This window comes from Chlamydotis macqueenii, chromosome 2 (genome assembly GCF_036417535.1).
Source record: "Chlamydotis macqueenii isolate bChlMac1 chromosome 2, bChlMac1.mat, whole genome shotgun sequence".
NCBI lineage: Eukaryota > Metazoa > Chordata > Aves > Otidiformes > Otididae > Chlamydotis > Chlamydotis macqueenii.
This window is the reverse complement of record NC_141557.1, coordinates 159168523-159184927: the sequence shown is the minus strand read 5'-3', so window position 1 is coordinate 159184927 and position 16405 is coordinate 159168523. Positions and strand designations below refer to the sequence as shown.

Here is a 16405-nt window from a genome sequence, read left to right as displayed (position 1 = left end):
ATTTTGCACGCCAGCCATGTGTGTTTTCTCATCTGACGTCTCATTTTGATCCTTGGCTTCGGTACGGCAAGAGGGAAGGATGTGCTGGGAAGGAAGGAAATAATCTCTCAATACGTACACAAGCACATGTGCACGCACATGGTCTTAAATCAATCTTAAATGAATTGATTTTTTTTTTCTTTAGGAATATGAAAGAAAATAAATCTGGTTGAGCAAGACTTAATTTCTGCCCTTTTCTTTGTATTTTTCTATTTTCACATGAAGATGTTGGGAAGCGATGCTCTGAGCTATTATTAGATACAAAGGCGGAGACAGAGGGCAAAGGGTTCATTTACAATTCCCAGAGCAGAGCATCGAATTTTAAAGCTAAAAGGGAAGTTGATGAGCAGCTTGAAAATAAAGGTTCGTCCACATAGCTTACTGAGTGTTTCTGAAGGTTCGTGCTGGTCTGGGGAGCTAACCATTCTCGGAGCTGTAAGACCCACTGGCTGCAGGAACCAGAAAAAAAAAAATGTTTTTTTAATGTTTGTTTTTTTTTCTTTTTTTTAAATGACAGCACTTCCCTTGCAGGAAGAAGCTTGAAAACGTAAACTGATATGAAGTAATGAATTGATATAAATGCGTTTATTTTGAAGGAGGCAACCGGATTTCAATTCTGTGGCAGAAGGCTGGGAGGCATAAAGATTACACACACACATATTTTTGTGTGTGTGATAATTTCAAGTCAGTTAATCCCAAATAGCGGGATAGCGTTGTAATCACCTCTTCACCTCCATGATCTTGGGGCAATCCTGCAAGGAGCAATTTGATCATCTTGGACAGCAGAGTCCGTAACATTAGTGTGCTATTGCAAAAGAAATCTGATGCCAAACAGGTTTTCTAGCCCTTTCCTAAAGTGCAATGGTGATTATAACTTCCTCTCACAGAACCACAGAATGGTTGAGGTTGGCAGGGACCTCTGGAGGTCACCTGGTCCACCCCCCCTGCTCAAGCAGGGCCTCTTAGAGCCAGGACCATGTCCAGATGGCTTTTGAATATCTCCAAGGATGGAGACTCTGCAACCTCCGAGGACAGTGCTCGGTCACCCTCACAGTGAAAAAGTGTTTCCTGGTGTTCAGAGGGACCCTCCTGTACTTCAGTTTGTGCCCATTGCCTCTGGTCCTGGCACTGGGTATCACTGAAAAGAGCCAGGCTCCGTCCTCTTTGCACCCTCCCTTCGGGTATCTATATACAAAGATAAGGCCCTCCCTGAGCCTTCTCTTCTCCAGGCTGAACAGTCCCAGCTCCCTCAGCCTGTCCTCATAGGAGAGGTGCTCCAGGCCCTTAATCCACTTCATGGACCTTCACTGGACTCTCTCCAGTACAGAATCACAGAATAGTTTGGGTTGGAAGGGAGCTTTGGAGGTTTGTCATTGTCTCTCTTGTACTGAGGAGCTCAGAACTGGATCCAGTACTCCATGTATCGCCTCACCACTGCTCTTGTCATCAAAAACTGGGCATCTCCTTTGGAAAGAGAAGTTTGGCACAGGGACTGTTCCAACTGGGACACCAGCACAGGTTTTGGATAGCTGCAGCTTGAGCACTGCAGGGTTCCTTTGCGCTCACTGTGCCAAGCCTCCTGTACGTAGGACTTGCTGCTGCATTTGGGGAGCTTTGGTCAAGGAGTCTAGCTTTACTGACCCAACCTCTGGAATAAATGTCTCTTTCTGAACTTGTTTCTTCTTTGGCACTAGCTTTTTTTTTTTTCTCCAGCTAAAACTTGTTCAGTTTGCCAGGCTAAAGGGCATCACGAGAACATGCATCATTTTGTAGTTTTTCATCTAAGGCAACAAAACAAAAATAAGTAAAAAAGAAAAAAAAAATCACCTTGGTGTAAAGTGTTTTGGGTTTTTTTTTTCTGTGAAAGCTCCTGAAGCATGAAAATAGTGTCTTTTCTTGAAGAGAGGATATTATAGATGTAAATCCAGTGCTGTTGGCAGAGAAATAATATGCTGTATGTCATGAGGCAAGCAGCTGAGGAGGAGCTGGAGTGATGGAAATGCCTCATGGGTGTATGAGATTGTGGGGATAGGTATCACACAGAGGATGCTTTCTTACATGTGCCCAGGGCTTTCTCTTATCTCTGAACATGAACCCATAGTGAAATAGAAATGTTCCTGTATTAAATAGTGCATCGGAGATAACCCTCATCTGAAAAACGGAGTAACACTGCACAACTGGGAACCCTTTCAGAGTGGGGAACTGGGCTAGCAATTTAATAGCGTGTTGCTAATGAAACATTCTGGTTCTGTGTAAGCAAATGGGCAAGGTTAGTGGACGCATTACTCCGGCTGTCGTTGTCCCAGCAGTAACCAATTTAGAGGCTTTGTATTTTCTGCTATCACAGTCAGGGAAAGAAAAGTAGAAAGTTAAAAATAGAAATCCCAGAATGAATTAAAGCGCAGAGTGAACAAGCTCGTAGTACTGCTGTATAATTTTAAAATCCCTTTTTTTTCCTTGTCATCTTAACTTTAATATCTGTATTACCTTGCGAATTCTGGCAGTGTCTGTCCAGCTCCAAAAGGTCACCTCCATACAGGAGGATTTATTCTGGCTGTAACATGTGAACATGGGCATCCAGCCCTGGATCTATCTACCCACCATTTGTACTGATGGTTCCTCTTTGTATTTCCCTTCACCTGATGCTGTTGATTTGCAAGAGAAGCATGAGATGTTGTCTGTGGCTTTGGCCTGCAAGGAAGGAGGTTAAAAAATGATCTTTGAGTTCCTGAGTATAGATCATAATTGGTTTTTTACATAGCTTTTTCAACAGCTGTGGACAGATACCAGACCTTCATAAACTGGTTGGTGCAAGTAGTTTCCCTGCAACACTACCTAACACAACACTGCGGCATTGAGTTTTCTTTCCTAAGGTTAACTGTCATGCACTCTTGGTTTAATTTAGGTTGCTTTTTCTTGTTAAGTTTCCTAACAATCAAGATTAATACAACTTCTAAAGCAGGAATGTAACATCATGTGGAATTGTTTTCTTGATTTGCAGATATCCTGGTTGACGGCAAGCTTTGCGATTGCGATATCGTGGTGGACTGCAAAGTGGGAGATCCCGTCCCCTTGGAGGTGAAGCTGACCAATTGGAGCAAACACAGCGTGGGGCCCTTCGCTCTCACTGTGACACCCTACCAGGATTACCAAAATGGGGTACACAACTACGAGCTGCAAGATGCCATCACCTTTGTGGGATCCAACACCTTCTACATCGATGCAGTAAGTCTTCCTGTCAAACGGATCGCGATTCTGGCTGATGTGCATCTGCAGGAAAGAGCTTCATTATTCAATTGTGCATTTCAAGGCAGATTAATTTTTTGAAAGCACAACAACTATGGCAGCTATTGCTACAGGTGCTGCTAGATTTGGGGATATAGAATTATTTCTTTGATATGGTTTAAGACTGTAATTTCCTGTCATGTAAACCACTAGTAAACTACCAGAGACATTAACTTTTGGTCATTTCAGATCTGACTGCATGTGAAGGAATAACTTAGATAAAATGTTTAATACCATATTTCCAGTCCCTTGAGCCATCCAGTGCAGCCTGTAGAAATAGATTTTAAGTAACTTTTTCTCTTCAGTCCACAAGAAATATTCCCTAGGCTGAGCCCAGGAACTCAGCAAGTCAGTTTTAGTCAGGTCCTGAGGAAATGCAAGACTGCAAAAAGAAAATACTAAACATTAATGGCCAATAGGATGAGCTAGTTCATTTCCTTGTGGCTTGGCATGCTCTTATAAAACCATAAAGAAAAAAACAAAACATGCTTAAAATGAGACAAAAAAAAAGTCTTTTTTTTTTAGAATAGTTGAGATTTTTATTTTTTTCTCAAATTCTTCTTTGGAAAATTCAAGTCTAGGAGCTTTTTTCTCCTAAGGTAAGACATTGAAAATACAGATAAAACTCCTCTCTCCCACATCCTTCCCAAAAAAAAATACCAGAAACAACAAAAAACCAGGAATGAAAAATGTACAAACAGTACTGCAGAGTGGAATAAGCAGTATTTCTGGTAACTTATAAAATAAACATGAAGAGAGTGAGTGTTTGGGATAGAGCTTAGGACCTCTGCTTGGGTCAGCTCTTCGAATAGCTAATAAAATGTACCTGTCAAAACTGAAAGTTTAAGTGAACCTTAGTAAGAAGGAAATTAAAGGTTAACCATAAGGACAGCCACCGTGCATATTTTTCAATTATGCATCATGGGAAGAAAATATTTCAAAAAAGCTAATGAGCATGGAGTACACCATCAACTTGAATTTTAATGGTGGCTAACTATATTCTTAGCTGAATAATTTAAATATGTCAACAGAAATAATCAAGAGGTGGCTTTCTGTGACTCCCTTTCTGACAATGTGGATTTTTAAATCAGAGTGGCAGTGTTTGGATGCCCAGCTGCCGAAGGGCCTGACCCTCCAGGCTAATGAGGGAAAAGGGAGATGTCAGTGTGATGTATTCTTACCTTCTGATTGAGTCTCCTACAGGGCAAAAAGTCAGGAGGTCACATCTCTTGTGCTCTCCCATGCAGCCTTCTCATACATTATGGTCCCTGCTTTTGCCCTGTCGTTCAGTATCGTGACGTTTGTCCTGTAGACATGGTCCCCGATAAGTTAAAAATAGAGTTGTTTTCTGCCATTTGTCCTCCTTTTCATCCAAAAGGGTGAAATAAAGAAAATGTCGACTCTTTGAGAAGAAGTGTTGTATTTCACAGTGTATAGTATTGATACTTGTCCTACACGGACTCTTAGAAAAAAATGCTTAGTCATATTTCTTTGAGGCATAAAGCCCTAATCTTGGAAGAAAATTCTTCAAACAGTCTGTAACTAACTCAGTAATGGAAAAAAGAGTTCATAAAGCCGCACCTGTTTTGGAGACAAGAAGAAAGTCCTGGTTTGTGCATTGGGTGCTTCAGGGAAGAACGAACGTGCTCAGAATTGTGTTCATGCTCAGTGTCTGGCAGAAACTGAAGAAGCTCCTGGTTGGGTGAGATGAAAGAGAGTCAGAGTTTCGCTTTTTTATAAGTGAAAGCTGAGACACTGGACCAGATTCCCTGCTGGTGTTACTCAGTTCTGCTCTGTTGAAGCTATTAAACATCTGCCCATTATTTTTATAAACTGAGGTAATGGACATATGATTATTCTGCTCATTTAATGGAGATGCTACTGTTTCCCAGCTGCTTGTTTCTGCATCTCTGCAGGAAGATGCTCCCCACTTCCCCAGCAGACACAGCGGGAGATGTGGTGTGAGCATGTGTTTTCGTGCAAAGTTGGCCAGTTTAGCAAAAACTACGTTCGTCAGCAGTTTAAGCTAATTGGGCTGACTTTACCCTGACACTGGCAAGAAGGTGGTGACATGATTTATTGCACTGCCAAGCTGGGTGCAAGGAAGGATGGAGAGCCAGCATCTGGTTTTGCGTATCAGTAGTCTATGGTCAAGGATGAGCGGGAGCATCAGGTATCACAGCAAGAGAAGATACTTCTCACGCCCTGAAAACGTCATGTGTTGTTACGCTGATGCAGAAATGACGATGTTATTGGTGCTCAACTGAGTGTGGTTTCTCTGGGAAAAAAAAATAGAAATCAAAACCAAAATGCAAAGTCCTCCTACTTTGCTAAATGTTAATTTCATATTAAGCCTGATGCTCAGCAAATCACAATTATTTTTGTTTCCAGACAAAAGTTTCAAATCAGTTTCTGCTTTTATCTGGAGGACAGGAGATATATACAGGAATTTTCAGCATGCATGTGCTGCTTCGCAGTATGAATATAAATGGTTGAAAGAGTAAAAGTCTCATGATTTTCTATTTCTTGCGGCTTGAAGTCCAGCCTAGATGATTTGTCTTGGAAGTAACGTAACGAGTGCTTCTTCTCCTTTTTGTGCTCTTACTTCAGTTCAGTGCAGCAGTCTAGGTTTCTGTCACAAAGTCTCTGCTGAGATATACTACTTGAAAAAGCAAATTCTTTCAGTGAAAATTTTAAAGGATATTGAGATATTTCCATGTATTTTAAATTAAGTAAAATCTTTATTTTTAAGCACAACTTCTAATTTGGTTAACTTTACCTTTCTGTGTCTGTGTTTAACAGAAAAATTGACTTCATCAGTTATCATTTAGATAGAAGACATTTTTGTTCTGTGTGGGGTTTTGAAACGAGATAACATTTTGCACCCCCGCCCATTAAAATACATTGCATTGGTTTATTTTTTATCTCACTTCACAACCTCAAGTTTATCTTTAGCCATGTTATTAACAGTTCTTAGTTCTTACCAATATTTTTGTCTGACTAATCAGTTGATCAGCCAGAGTTGCTTCTTGCCAAATTGAAACCAAAAGAATTCTCTTCTGTAGAGATTCGTGTAACTACCAGCAATTCATCTTTCCTTGTTGTTCCTCAAGCAAGTTTTTTTCCTGTGCGTGTTATCACGCACCAGCTCAAGTGATTGATAGTGGGAGATGAGGAGAAATTCATTAGTAGATGGTCATTTTGAATCAGCTCAGAAGCAATGATGAACATTTGCTCACTTCTGGCAGGTCCTCTGTGGCCCATCTGGAACAAATTAGTTTTCTTGGCGCTGTTTTACTCACACTGTAAACTCTTTGGGGCAGCGAACAGTAGCTGGCACTAGCCCTAATCTCCAGCTGAGCTCCCTGAGTACAACAGCAGTATGAATAAGTAGTAATTAGTTCTGAGGAATCGCAGTCCCACATGGTAGCCTGAATCGGGGAAGGATTAGGATGGAGCTAGAAACTTAATTTTTCCTCTATCTCAGTGGAACAGAGGAGTAACGTGGGCACTTTTTTCTTGATTCCTCAGTCGAGTTTTTTTAGGATAGGTGCTTCCCATCTTTGGTCTCCACTTAGAGGCTTTGGTGGAATTTTAGTAAAATCTCTTTTGACTCTGACTCAATTCAGCAAACATCCCAGACTGACACAACGGATAAACACCTATCTAGGTGGTGTGCTGCTGGATCGAACAACGATACAAATTTGGTCTGGATCAGGCATGAGTATGTGATCTTCATGTTTCTCACAGGTTAGCTGGATCATGCCTGGCAGTCAGTGGGATGGTGTTTACTCTCAGCTCTGGTGGGAAGCCTCTGCCATGTGTACACATCTGAACGAGTCACCCTGAGCTCCCTTCACCGGCAGTGGAGAATGAGTCATCAGGGTTGATGGAGTTTAGATGATACTTTACCTCATTCTACATTTGATTGGATGAATTCTTGTGTTGAACAGCTGGCTCAAATGTGGACATCCACTTTCCAGACATTTGGGTGGATTCAGTTCCAGACTGAAACATCTGAATGAGTAGGTGTCACCATGGATGCTGGCCAGCTAAGCTCCCATTACTCAATGGAGATGTAGTGTGAAGCCAGGAGAACCTGGCCTACACTAATATAGACACCAGAGGTGAGAATCAGTTGCCTAAAAGTAGGTGTCTACATCATTTAGATGCTGTGGGTATCCCACCTGGCCTCCATCTACTGCCAGAAATCCTGTAAATCATCCTATAAATCTTGCCAGCCCTGTGCAAATGTCTCAGTGCCTCAGGTCATCCCAAATTTCTTGAGATGCCTTTGTTTAGACAACTGTATCCTGACTCTATAGGCTGCCCAGGTAGACCATTGTGTGTTTCCCTCACTGGCTGCATTGACTAGATGTCTTCTTACTGTGGCAGGAGCTTGGATACCTAGTGTGGAGAAAGGCACCTAAATCTAGGTGGTTTAACCTCAAAATTAGTCCTGTGCCCAGTATGCCAGTTGGATTGGATCTGGCCCTCTGCTGACCTGACTGCTGCTGATGTACTTGTGGTCTTCCGGGAATGTTTGTAGGCAGCCCCAGTAGAGAGGCAGCCTTACTTTCCAAAGTTAGTTACTATTTCGGAAAAAACTTCTTGTAGCTTCTGCAGAGCAACTTGGATCTCAACAGTGCAAAGGTTTCAAGCTACTTTTGCTTGCCTGTTTCTTCCCCAAACCACAAATGTTGACTAGAGTAGTGGTTGTACAAGTGGATAGACCCCAGATCATGAACGTTGCTGTCTGATCTGTGCATACTGCACAGAGGGAGATGGGCTGCAGACAGAACTGGATGCACACTACTTTGCCAGCCTTGCTGGCTTTTTTCACTTCTGATGAATAAACTGAGGCCTGGTGCAGAGACTTGTGCTGCAAAGGCAAGAGGAAGGAGCATCGATCTAGGCAGAACTTCAGATGAGTGAAAAGACACTGTTTCTGTTGATGTGCCCGAAGCCACCTTCCTGCTTGTCAGGGTCTGTGGTCAGTGCTGTTACAGTGATTTCTTCATGGTGCAGCTAGATTTGGAAAAATGAACTATGAGCTTGAAAAAGGTATGGGTCCTGAGGAGGCTTCATTTGCCTTTTGCCTCCACGCATTGCTTGCATTAATGCCTGCTGCTGTCCTCCTCTGGATGCAAGTACGCATCAGTTCCAGTGAGGCGGAAATAAGGCAGGCAGCCCCAGGAGGAGGGGAAGGAAGCGAGAGGGGAGACTGCTTGATGTTGTTCTGCATGTCCAGACGCAGTGCCAGAGGGCAAGAACTTGTACCCAATGAGGAGGGGAGATGCCAAGGATAAGGGTCAGGAGAACAGCTGTGGCCGCTCTGACCGCTCACGTGGATGATACGATGCTGACACAAGTTTGCTGTTGGTCAGCAAAAGTCTCTGCCAGCTCTGATGATGTTGCTGCTTGTGAGCAGCCAGGCCCCTGTGCAGCAGCAGCAATTTAGGCAGGTTGAGCAAAGTCGTCTGAGACCCCAGGGGACTGTATGAGGTGCATGTCTGCTGGCTAAAGGACCCAGCAATGAAGGTCCAAAAAATGCTAGAACAGGAGAAACCAGAAACAAGCGGCTCATTCCCCTGACATCTGAAAGCTGCAGAGAACGTTCCTCACTGGAGGCAGTGGCAAACAATTTTCAGCTCTCTAGCCTATTCTTGAGGTGCTCCACAGCCCTGGAAAGCTTCTGTAGTGGTTTGTCTCCCCTGTCTCCCGTGCCACGGTCTAGTCGTTATCTTTGTTCTTGCCTTCCTATGCAATGCCAAGGTGCCCTTCAGCCAAGGGCGTCCATAGACACTTTCCCACTTAATACGGGGAAATAGAGTACTGCGTCCAGCTCTGGAGCCCCCAACACGAGAAGGATATGGACCTGTTGGAATGGCTCCACAAAGATGATGAGAGGGCTGGAGCACCTCTCCTGTGAGGACAGGCTGAGAGAGTTGGGGCTGTTCAGCCTGGAGAAGAGAAGGCTCCAGGGAGACCTTATAGCGGTCTTCCAGTACCTCGAGGGGGCCTACAGGAAAGATGGGGAGAGACTGTTCAGTAGGGCCTGTTGTGACAGGACAGGGGGTAATGGTTTTAAAGTAGAGGGAGTTAGATTCAGACTTGATATAAGGAAGAAATTTTTTACAATGCGGATGGAGAAACACTGGAACAGGTTATCCAGGGAGGTCATAGATGCCCCATCCCTGGAAACATTCAAGGCCAGGTTGGATGGGGCTCTGAGCAACCTGATCTAGTTGGAGATGTCCCTGCTTCTTGCAGGGGGGCTTGGACTAGATGACCTTTAAAGGTCCCTTCCAACCCAAACCATTCTATGATTCTGTGATTCTAATACCTGTTTGTGGATGTCCCAGTTTACCGTATGACCAAATTTTTTATAGTGGACAAGAATCCTGACAACCTATCTTGGAGCCTTAGCCTCATGCCTTCACTGTTCCAGGTGGAAATGTCCCATCGGTTCCCAGTGATGTCCCTTGCAAAGATTTTCTCTGCCTGAATCCAATCAAGTCCAGCACATCTGGACAGCTCAGTCCTTCTGGATCCAACACTAGAATGTTGTGTTTGGGCTTCGGTCTCAGCTTGGCTGACCAGTGGTATGCCACGCTGTCATTTGGAATCAACGCTGGACTCTAACATGATGGACACTGACGTATTTGGAGATGACCAAAGAGAGGCCCATTACCAATGAGTATTCAAGTAAAAAAGAAAATACATGGGCACAGGCCTACCTGTGAAACTAGGAATGACCCCATGAGTATTTCTTGAGTTGATGGTTTCAGGGCCCAGAGAGCAGAAGGGAACTGGTAAGATGGTCTTGGCTGAGGGAAGACCAATACTGAGGAGCATCAGGTGCCTTTTATCGGGTCTTTTCTGCTGTGATGAAGTTGCCTTTTCACAATTTTTTTAATAAATTCCATGTAATGGAATGGCTTTGTGCTGATTCCGTGTTTTGCATCTGCAGCAACTTTAACCCAGTTCTAGGCACTTTGAAACTGGGTTTAACATCTTGTGGAAGCAGATGTTAATGCAAACATTATCACACGCTGAACAGTCATGGGATTGTTAAAGTTAGAAATTACTTAAGTGTCTTGCTGAAATGATGGACTGAGCTATATTATTTGTTGTGAAGATATGAATCATGAATGGATTTGTAAATATATTTGTAAATATAGAAACCGTGTGAACTCTGTATTTAACTGGAACAAGTTAAATCAGGGTGGTTACTTCTCGGGGAATGTTTCTCGCTAAACTTAATTATTTCAATGATAGCAAATATTAAAGATTCCTGATTAGAATTTGCAGTCAGATTGTGTCAGAATAATAAGCGGGGATGAATTTAGTTAGTGCTAAGTTGTTAAATGGTGTTTAACTATGTGTGTAACATGAGTTCAGAGCCATGATTTAAGCCTTTAATATAGATGTTGATAAATGCAATCTGAGGAAAGATGTGCCTGAATATTCAGGACACTCTGGGGACTTCTGCCTTAAACCAACTCTGTTCTGGAATCAGGAACTCCTGAAGATCTTTATTCTGATTTGAGCTGTGCCAGAGCTTTGCTGCATGAGAGAATAACACAGGATTTAATTTTCAATGCTACCTTTGCTAGAATAGGGACAAGATCATAGAATCATAGAATGGTTAGGGTTGGAAGGGACCTTCAAAGATCATCTAGTCCAACCCCCCTGTGCAAGGAGCAGGGTCATCTCCAACTAGATCAGGTTGCTCAGAGCCTCATCCAACCTGGCCTTGAACCTTTCCAGGGATGGGGCCTCCACCACCTTTCTGGGCAACCTGGGCCAGTGTTCTACAACTCTGATTGTAAAAATTTTTTTCCTAATATCTAATCCAAATCTTCCTCCCTCTATTTTAAAACCATTGCCCCTCGTCCTATCACAACAGGCCCTACTGAACAGCCTCTCCCCGTCTTTCCTGTAGGCCCCCTTGAGGTACTGGAAGACCGCTATAAGATTTCCCTGGAGCCTTCTCTTCTCCAGGCTGAACAGCCCCAACTCTCTCAGCCTGGCCTCATAGGAAAGGTGCTCCAGCCCTCTGATCATCTTTGTGGCCTCCTCTGGACCTTCTCCAACTGGTCCATGTCCTTCTGATGTTGGGGGACAGATGGGGACTGATGTCCAGAACTGGACACAGTACTGCAGGTGGGGTCTCACCAGGGCAGAGTAGAGGGGGAGAATCACCTCCCTCGACCTGCTGGCCACGCTCCTCTTGATGCAGCCCAGGATGCGGTTGGCCTTCTGGGCCGCAAGGGCGCATTGCCTGCTCATGTTGAGCTTCTTGTCCACCAGCACTCCCAAGTCCATCTCCTCAGGGCTGCTCTCGATCCATTCTCCACCCAGCCTGTATTTGTGCCTGGGATTGCCACGACCCAGGTGCAGGGCCTTACACTTGGCCTGCTGAACTTCATGAGGTTGGCACAGGCCCACCTCTCCAGCCTGTTAAGGTCCCTCTGGATGGCATCCCTCCCTTCCAGCGTGTCAACGGCACCACATGGCTTGGTGTCATTGGCGAACTTGCTGAGGGTGCACTCTATCCCACTGTCCATGTCGCCGACAAAGATGTTGAACAGGGCTGGGCCCAACACAGACCCCTGAGGGACACCACTCGTGACCGGTCTCCACATGGACATCGAGCCATTGACCACCACTCTCTGAGTGCGGCCATCCAGCCAACTCCTTATCCACCGAGTGGTCCGTCCATCAAACCCATGTCTCTAGTTTAGAGAGAAGGATGTCGTGCGGGACAATGTCAAAAGCTTTGCACAAGTCCAGGTAGATGATATCCGTTGCTCGTCCCTTGTCCACCGATGCTGTCACCCCATCATAGAAGGCCACCAAATTGGTCAGGCACAATCTGCCCTTGGTGAAGCCATGTTGGCTGCCACCAACCACCTCCTTGCTCTCCATGTGCCTTAGCAATCTGCTCCATGACCTTGCCAGGCACAGAGGTGAGGCTGACCGGCCTGTAGTTGCCTGGGTCCTCCTTGTTCCCCTTTTTAAAAATGGGGGTTATGTTCCCTCTCTTCCAGTCATCGGGGACGTCACCAGACCACCACTTCTCAAATACGATGGCCAAGATCTTTGCTTCTTTTTGTGCAACGGCAATATTGAGATGTGAATCTAAAGTACTTTGAGATCATTTGAAGGAGCTCCTGAATTGCAAAGTGTGGTCATTTTGGTTTATTGCTGGTTTAATTGTACTAATTTTCATATTCTCTTTTTCCAGGTGAAGCCGACCAAAGACTCCGTGTACTTTGGAGCACTTCTCTTTCTCTACACAGGTGATTTCTACCTGAATATCAAATTCCATGAAGACACCTGCAGCAGGGAGCTGCCTCTCTCCTGGTTCTGCCTTCCCAGTGTCCACATCCGTGCTATGGAGCCTGTGGTCCAAACAAAGCTGTAAATGTGCTGTGTGCTATTTGGTTAACCACAGCGCGCAGAAATGCTCGGCACATCCTCCGCTTGACCCCCATCTTGTTTCTTTCTAACCCCAGGCCACAGTCTCTACTTTGGAGGCACAGCTGAACACTTTCTGAATTGGCTGGTAGTCATTTGGGCAGCTGCTTTGGCTAATTTCAGAGAGAGATTATAACTATGCTAGAGTTTTCCTCTGTTTCCAAAAAGCCTTTGAAACTGCGAATATATGCGTTATACTTTCATGTATCCTGTTGATATCAGTGGGTTTGAAAGGGTCTGAGGGCTGAATTTGAGACAGTTGAATTTAACCATGTGTTTGAACGTCTCAGTTCCGACTTGAATAATCCCCATTTAATATTTTTCAACGAGAGTTGTATATCTGTATGAAATTCCTCCTGGTTTAGGACCCATGGCATGCACCCTTGAGATGTAGTTCTCTCAGACTTGTTCCCAGGCTTGATCTTGTTCACTTGTTTGCTGAGTGTTTGGTGTCTTTGGTAGTAAGTAGCAGTAGTGATGCTTTTTCCTGTGTTACCGAAAGTAAGAATAGCAAATGTGCCTCCAGTCATTCTCTTCCTCTCCTGAGCCCAGTGCCACTTGCTCCTGGTAAAGTTATTGCCTTTGGTTTGATGCATCTATGAACAAGAAGTGAAAGACGGCAATGAAGAGCTAAAGAGTTTTGTCCTTGAGAAAGCCAACTTTTTGGGTTGCCTAGGGCTTGCCTGTGAATTTGGGCTTTCATAGTTCTGCTTTATACAATCACAATCGTTTGAAACATTTGCAGACACTTACAGAGCCACCAGAATTAATCAGCTGGTCATTAATATCACTTTGCATGAGTTTTTGCAAACTCTTCTGATCAGATTTTTCATAATAATAGACTGGGCTTTATTCTGTGGTTGTTTTTTTTTTCCTTCTTTGTGTTAGAATGATTAAGTTTAATTATTAGGCAATTAAGGCCATGGAATTCCTGACCATAAAAGTAGTTGATGAATGTACTGTTGTCTTTCAGAATAATGTTTTTGTATGAAGAGACCTGCATTTACCCCATGTAAAGCAAGGAGATCTTAGCTGTATGATTAATATATTACTTCATGGACCATATGTTTCAAACCTATCTCAGTCTTTCCTTAAATATACAGCTTGGAGCTCTTAAATTTACTGGTAATGTATTTTTGGGGGTGGATACACCGAGATGTGGCACAGGCGCTCCAGTTAGCTAAATCTACACGCAAAACCTCTTCGCAGATTTTTTGTTTAGGCTTCACCCGAATGCGGGCACACCTCTTCATGCCTGACCTGGTCTGCCCTGCTCATGCTGTGGAGCACGAGCCCAGATAGCTCATTCTGGCTCTCCGCACCATGCCCAGTTGTATTTTACATTTAGATGTGACTGGTGTTTCCCGTAGGAACGACAGTGCTCGACATTCAGTCCGTTGCGTGTTTGCAAATGTTTGCAAATGACTGTAATGTGTTCATCCTAAATATATTTCTAATTTGAGGGAACTATAGCTGTAGCATGGTAGCTGTATTTCCAGTGTACGCAAGGTATTATCTCTCAAAATCTGTATTGTGGCAATGTTATCAGTGTTTGCTTTTGAGCTGTGGCTCTGTACCCAGCTTTGAATGCCACAGTGGAAGTCTTCAGTCTTAAACTGATGGCAACCTGAGACAGACTGATGATTTACTCACAGTGATATGCTGCTCCATCAGCTGCCAGCACGCAATGTCCGGTAGGAAAAGTATTCCTTAGGCGTGCACGGTGGCTCTGGACCAGAGACACCCATGGAGAGAGGGTCCAAGCAGCTGAATTGGGCATGTTTTTTGTGTTGGTGGAGCTCAGTTGACCAGTTTGTGCCATGAGGCAGAATTCTCTGTCACTGCCTAGACATATACGCAGAAAAATAAGATCCCGGGAGAGCAGGAATGAAATAAGTTAATCTTCTCCATAAAAGCTTGCTTTTGACATGTGTCTCTGTACTGTGTTACACAACACTGTTGCAGTGAAATCCAAAGTGGGTTTTACTCAGTATTCCCAGCAGGTAATCTGCAGATGCTAGGAATACAGCTAAGGCTTTGTAAGGACCACATTGCATTTGAAACAAAAATATTCTGAAGCAGATGCTGTTGCAGTCAGGATGCTTCAGCTTACCCAGCTAAGGGATCGTTTCCTAGTTTATTTTTGAGGCTGTTCTCTGAGAAGAGAGCGTATTGTTCTGTGAAGCCTGTACTGGGATGCAACAGTCCTGTGCCCTTTACTTAGAAAGGATCCTGATCCACAGCCTGCTGAAGCTGTTGGAATGGGAACAGGTTTTATTATAACAAAAGCAAGCTACATATTTCCTAGGTTTCCAATATGCCATTATAAATCTGCCATATGTGCTCATAAATGTAAGTTCTTATGTGTGAGCTGACCCTTAATGGTCGATCTGTTCATTATATAGTAGACCACTCTGCCCCTTTTCAACTTTGATGCTTAGTTGCTTTTGGCATTTATGATATCTTCCCCAATTTTCTCACACTTCTACTTGTCTTGGTAAGAGAGATGACACGCAAGAAATTCTTCCTTCTGGGGATCATTTGTGACTTGTCCAGGAGGAGAATATTTAAGTGTCAGTGTAATTTGGAGAAGAGTGAGGGGAAGGTATTTGAAATGAGAATACTGCATCACTGAGATTGCTGTCAGGATGGGTCTTTGCAGTGCTTGAAAAAAAAGGATGATACTTTTCTGATCTGCTTGCCTTTTCTGGAACTGAAAACGCGTTTTTATTTATTTGAACCACCTTGCTATTATTTTGAACATGATCAGCCCAACAGCACATTGTTACATAGATGTAAATCTGAAATGATCCCACTTGGTTGAATTAAATCATTCCTAATTTAAATCACCACTGCTGACAGCAGACGTTGGTCCAATATATGTATGCATTGGAGAAGCATAAGTTGTGTAAATTTAACTGTCTGAATAAATACTTATCTTGTGTTATTTACACCTCTGCCTGTCTCTTTTGTCTATAATTCCTGATAGTGTCTTTATGTTTTTGCTGGTAATAATAATGTATCTCCTGATGCTGTGTTCTGTCTCTGAAAGAATGTGTATGACCCTGGAACTGAAATTTTAACTTCAGTCAAACTTTCTTTTCTGAGATGAGCTCAGAGGTGATGAAAGAGATATGCTGCATAGTGTGGCTCCTGTGTCAGTGTCCATTAACTGTCAGCTGAGGGGAGAGAGATGCCGTCATGTGAAAGGTTACTTATGGCTCAGTATCCTACTATTGACAATGAGGGTGGTGAAGCACTGGCCCAGGCTGCCAGAAGTGGATGCCTCATCCCTGGAAACATTCAAGGCCAGGTTGGACGGGGCTCTGAGCAACCTGATCTGGTTGGGGATGTCCCTAGTCCTTGCAGGAGGGTTGGACTTAATGGCCTTTAAAGGTCCCTTCCAACCCAAACCATTCTGTGATTCTCTGATCCTTTCCATCGTCTACAGAAACAGCTCAAAGGTTGGAAGGAGGACCAGTTACGGAAGTGGTATATCTGGGAAGATTGACTGGACGCATTTGTTTTGTGTGCATCATGTGATCTCCAGCCTTGTCTGAGCTCATGTCAAAGTCCTGAGGCTCCTGTGTTTGGA

General features: G+C 43.8%; 1 protein-coding gene across 2 annotated transcripts in view; it reads left to right on the top strand.

The window, feature by feature from the left end:
• Positions 1-15767, top strand: part of TRAPPC9 (trafficking protein particle complex subunit 9) — a 482809-nt gene extending 467042 nt beyond the window's left edge. For both annotated transcript variants that reach the window (XM_086741312.1, XM_086741311.1), the window contains 2 exons: positions 3041-3264; positions 12578-15767. In XM_086741312.1, coding sequence (XP_086597438.1) covers positions 3041-3264; positions 12578-12757 — 404 coding nt within the window. In that variant the 3' untranslated portion in view covers positions 12758-15767. The remainder of the gene's footprint in view (positions 1-3040; positions 3265-12577) is intronic.
• The last annotated feature ends 638 nt before the right edge of the window (positions 15768-16405 follow it).